The following is a 4374-nucleotide window of genomic DNA, read 5'->3' as shown; positions in this document are numbered from 1 at the left end:
TTTTTGTTGTTTATGGTTAACAAACTTTTTTTTTATCATTCGGCCAAAAAAATATTTTTATACCGCTATTTTACACGAGCGTATTGTTAACGTTATTTCAATTTTAAGTTATCTCTTTACAGTATCACTATCAAGATCGTTTATTCAAATGGCAATGCCAGGTTTTGTATGGAAAGTGGCGTCTTTTTTTTCGCGCGGCCATCGATCAAACTTTGTTTTTTGATTACAAAATAGTGCTATAAACCAAACTCACTATCGCATGTATACCTACCTCTAGAGATGGGTAGTGGGTAAAAACCCATTTCACCCGATTGGGTTAAAACTGGGTGATTTGGGTAAAAACCCGGTTTTTACCCATTATCACCCATTCTGGTGGGTGAAAACAAAAATAGCGTTTTTTTAAAGTGAAAAGTGGTATTTGTTGCTAAGGGGGCGTTCTAGCGTTACGTAATGCAATCTGGGGGGAGAGGAGGTCTTGAAAAACGTTACAATGCGTTACAGTGGCGGAAGGGCGGTTCGATTACAAGTTTTTAAGCAGAAGTACTTTGTAGTTGGTGTTGTTATTTGTAACTTTATACCGTAATGTCATCAAAGAGAGAGTTTAGCATCTTTGGCATCCTCCCCCCCCCCCCCTCCATGTCCTTGACATGATCACAAATTATTGTGTTCCTACTAAATTTCTTCTAAATCGGTTCAACGATTCTTGAAATAACACCATTTTATAAAATAATTGGTCACATCATCATAACGTGATCAATTTTACGATTTGGCCACAATATAAATGCATATTAGTGTTAAATTTGACTTATTACTTATTAATCAATAAACTTAAATGAGAAAAATTCAATAAAAATAAAGAAAAGATACCAATTGAAATAATTATAAAATTATTTGTTTTCACCCGGTGTAAACACCCACGGGTGGAATGAAACGGGTTTTTATTGGGTTTTTACCCTCATGTGGGTATTTACCCGGGTGGAAACCCATCTCTACCTACCTCTAAACTCAGTCTGAACTGAGTTACGAGCATTAGAAGTTTGATGATTTTCATACTAGATTTGCTTCTTGTGCGCAAGTTTTGTAAGAAATTGCAACAAAATATTGCGCTATTTTTTTATTGCGCTGATTCTGCTCCATACTGATGTCTGGAGCCTTTAATGGATGGTATTGTTTGTTTACACATACAACCTTACTAGTTTGTTGCAATTTCTTACAAAACTTTGCTCGCAAAAAGCAAATCTAGTAAGAAAATTATCAAACTTCTAATGCTCGTAACTCAATTCAGACTGAGTTTAGAGGTATACATGTCATAGTAAGTTTGACTTATAGTTTTCCCCATTTGCCATGAGAACTCACTCGATTCTGGTGGAGTGATTAATTATTTTATGACGGATTTACACTGCGCGGAAATTATCCAAGTCAAGTAAAAAAACAGTGAAGTGGGGATAAAATTCATTCATTTTTCATCCCCACTCCACTGTTTTTTTTTTAATAATTTTAATAGGAAAACCAAAACCAATACAATACAAATAATGAGACCTAAAATTATGTATCTGCATAGCCATTTATAGGTAATCGCAAATGGAATTTTGACTTGACTTGGCTAATTTCCGCGCAGTGTAAAAGCGCCTTTGCATATGAAAACCAAAGTGATTGCTTGCAGAATCACAACTCCAACGATAATTTTTATTACCGGTAACGTTATTTAATTATTGTCTATGTTTTTTTTTGCGTTTCGTTAATGCATCAGTTTTCACCCACACTAGAACATTGCCAAAAAACAACAAAACGCACATGACTTGACTACTGTCAACTCCTCATCAGCTGTCAAAAACCGGATTGTGGTCGCTATCGTTGTGTAAAAATTGCAAATTTTTATTTAATTATCTGCGTACTTTAATGATAATCTCTCAAGAGATTTTATATTCTTCATATAAATAAGGATATTTACTCAATTCACAATAATGAATCCAATGTCAATGGATAGAGAAGAGCCATCATCTTTGTTGTCATTTTCTTCAACACAGTCCCTCGAACAGTTTGTGCTTTTAGCCAAAGGTGCTAAAGGATTTGGATGTGCAGAGCTTATAAAACAAGTTCTGGAGGCTCCTGGAGTGCATGTATTTGGGGAGCTTCTAGAAATGCCGAACATCAAAGAGGTTAGAATGCTGATTGTATTGTGCTTATCATCCCTGTAAAACACTTTATTTTCAGATTTACAGTGCACACATAATCTGTTGTCATTATTTTTTTCATATTGCTATAATTCCTGAGGCTTACAAGCCTATTCTAAAAGCCTCTTGTGCTGGGACTTCTCATACAATTTAAAATCCAATAAAATGTTACTCTACTCAAACCATCCAACCAATTTCATGTCCTAGAACTTCAAGACACATTACTCATCATATCTGACAGCTGTGCTAACTAGCAGTGGAAATAATTTAAAGCAAATGTTACTTATTTCATTTGGTTTACATGTTTTATTAATGCTGCTGTTTTTTTCCTCAATAAATAAAAAAATAACACAAAATCTTCAATATTCATATGAAATCTGTTTACTATTACAGCTGGAAGATGGACCTTATGCAGCTCATCTTAGAACACTCAACCTCTTTGCCTACGGCACATACAAAGATTATTTGGAGAATAAATCGGAATTCTTGGAGCTGACCCCAGCACAATGCAAGAAGTTGCAGCATTTAACCATTGCCACGCTGGCCACGCAAGAAAAATGCATCCCCTATAGTGTGTTACTGAAAGAACTAGACATTAAAAATGTGAGGGACTTGGAAGATCTCATCATAGAAGCTATTTATGCAGGTAATTATAAATTACTTTTATTACCTACCTACTATAGTTTTCAGTAAATGTAATTGCTATTTTGAAAGTTTTTGAGTCCTATTGTTGCATGATTGAGTAGGCAGGCAAGCTGATTTTTCCATAGATGGCATCTGTCTACATCTTTCAGATGAGTTTTATGTAGGAAAAGCGTATATAATCTATGATTTTAAACTTATATTACTCACCCTATTTACATAATTAAATTTCAGACATAATTCACGGCAAACTGGATCAAGAATGCAAACGAGTGGAAGTAGACGTAGCTCTAGGTCGTGATGCCAGGCTTGAAGATGCAGCGTCCATCGCAGATGTGCTCGCAGACTGGTGCAACGCTTGTGAAGCCGTGCTCAGCTCCGTTGACCGTCACATACAGCGTGCAAACCACAACAAGCAGAGAGCTATAAGGCACCAGCAGGGTATTGAGCAAGAAGTAAGTGTAATCAAATAGAAATAAATACTTAGTTAGACTGGGCTTTTTCCACAGTGAACTTCTTTGTGGCCATATAAGAAACACTTGTGCTCATTGTTAAATTCGAACTAGTGATTGGAGGAATTAAATCACTGAATACTAAGTACCATTTAAATTGCTAATAATCTGCTATCTAAATGTGTGTAAATATGATTTGTCAAATTGAGTGGGTCATTAAATAAAAAGCTCCTTTTGTTTCTTGTCCTATAACAGTTTTTGCTCTTTATTTTCAGATTGTTTACATAAAGAAGACACTAAAAACTCAATTGGAGAACGAAGACTCTGCTGCGGGTGGAGGTAGTGAGACACACTCAGCACCAAAGAAGAACTCCGGCAAAGGCAAGACTCCTCGCACCACCGCCAAGTTCTGGCAAAAGAACACATAACCTTATTAATCTGATAAAAAATATACAAACAACTTTATGTGTGAGATTGCTCAAGGAATAGAGAATTTTTGAGGATATTGTGATGGGATAGTTAGTAATGTGATTGCAATAAAACAGACCAGCCAACCAATTATTGAGAGACGTTTTGTAAAACTCAAGCAACCTTAACTGTAACATATTCTCAAAACATATTGGCTCTATTAATGGTCCCTGATTAGCAGAGGCAGTTTTAGCTGTAGATCAAGAATTGTTGTTTTGTTTGCAACAAAAGCTATACTGTCCCAAACTTATTAATTACATCTCATGCATAGAATTGCACGTAAAGCAATGTGATAATGGTAAAAAAATCTTTAGGTGTACTGTGTTTATGTTAATAATAGTGTTGATTGATATTTTTAATTCGCCAAAACCATCTAAAAATCTTCAAAACATGTATCGTTCACAGCGTAAAAGCGTTTTGTTTGAGAATGTATTGATATTCAGCTGTCCATTATGAGGTACATCAAAAATATGAAATGATTTTGTATATTGAAGCGAAAATTAAATAACTTGTAAGTAAACGTTTTTTTTCTTTTCCCAAATATCCAAATTGTGAAAACCTTTATTAATCTAAGGTGAAAACTTATTTCAAATATTTAAATGAATTTATTTGTATTTTTCATGTATTAAAAATTTCTT

General features: G+C 34.7%; 1 protein-coding gene across 1 annotated transcript; it reads left to right on the top strand.

Moving 5' to 3' along the window:
* Positions 1 to 1814: 1814 nt before the first annotated feature.
* Positions 1815 to 4256, top strand: CSN7 (COP9 signalosome subunit 7). Its single transcript, XM_028307464.1, has 4 exons — positions 1815 to 2159; positions 2568 to 2820; positions 3051 to 3271; positions 3544 to 4256. The coding sequence occupies exons 1-4, from the start codon at positions 1965 to 1967 to the stop codon at positions 3694 to 3696; spliced, it is 822 nt and encodes a 273-aa protein (XP_028163265.1). The 5' UTR covers positions 1815 to 1964; the 3' UTR covers positions 3697 to 4256.
* Positions 4257 to 4374: the final 118 nt, after the last annotated feature.

Source organism: Ostrinia furnacalis, unplaced genomic scaffold (genome assembly GCF_004193835.3).
Source record: "Ostrinia furnacalis isolate ACB-3 unplaced genomic scaffold, ASM419383v2 OfSCF2237, whole genome shotgun sequence".
NCBI lineage: Eukaryota > Metazoa > Arthropoda > Insecta > Lepidoptera > Crambidae > Ostrinia > Ostrinia furnacalis.
The sequence above is the reverse complement of the archived record's forward strand: the minus strand, read 5'-3'. Positions and strand labels throughout refer to the sequence as shown.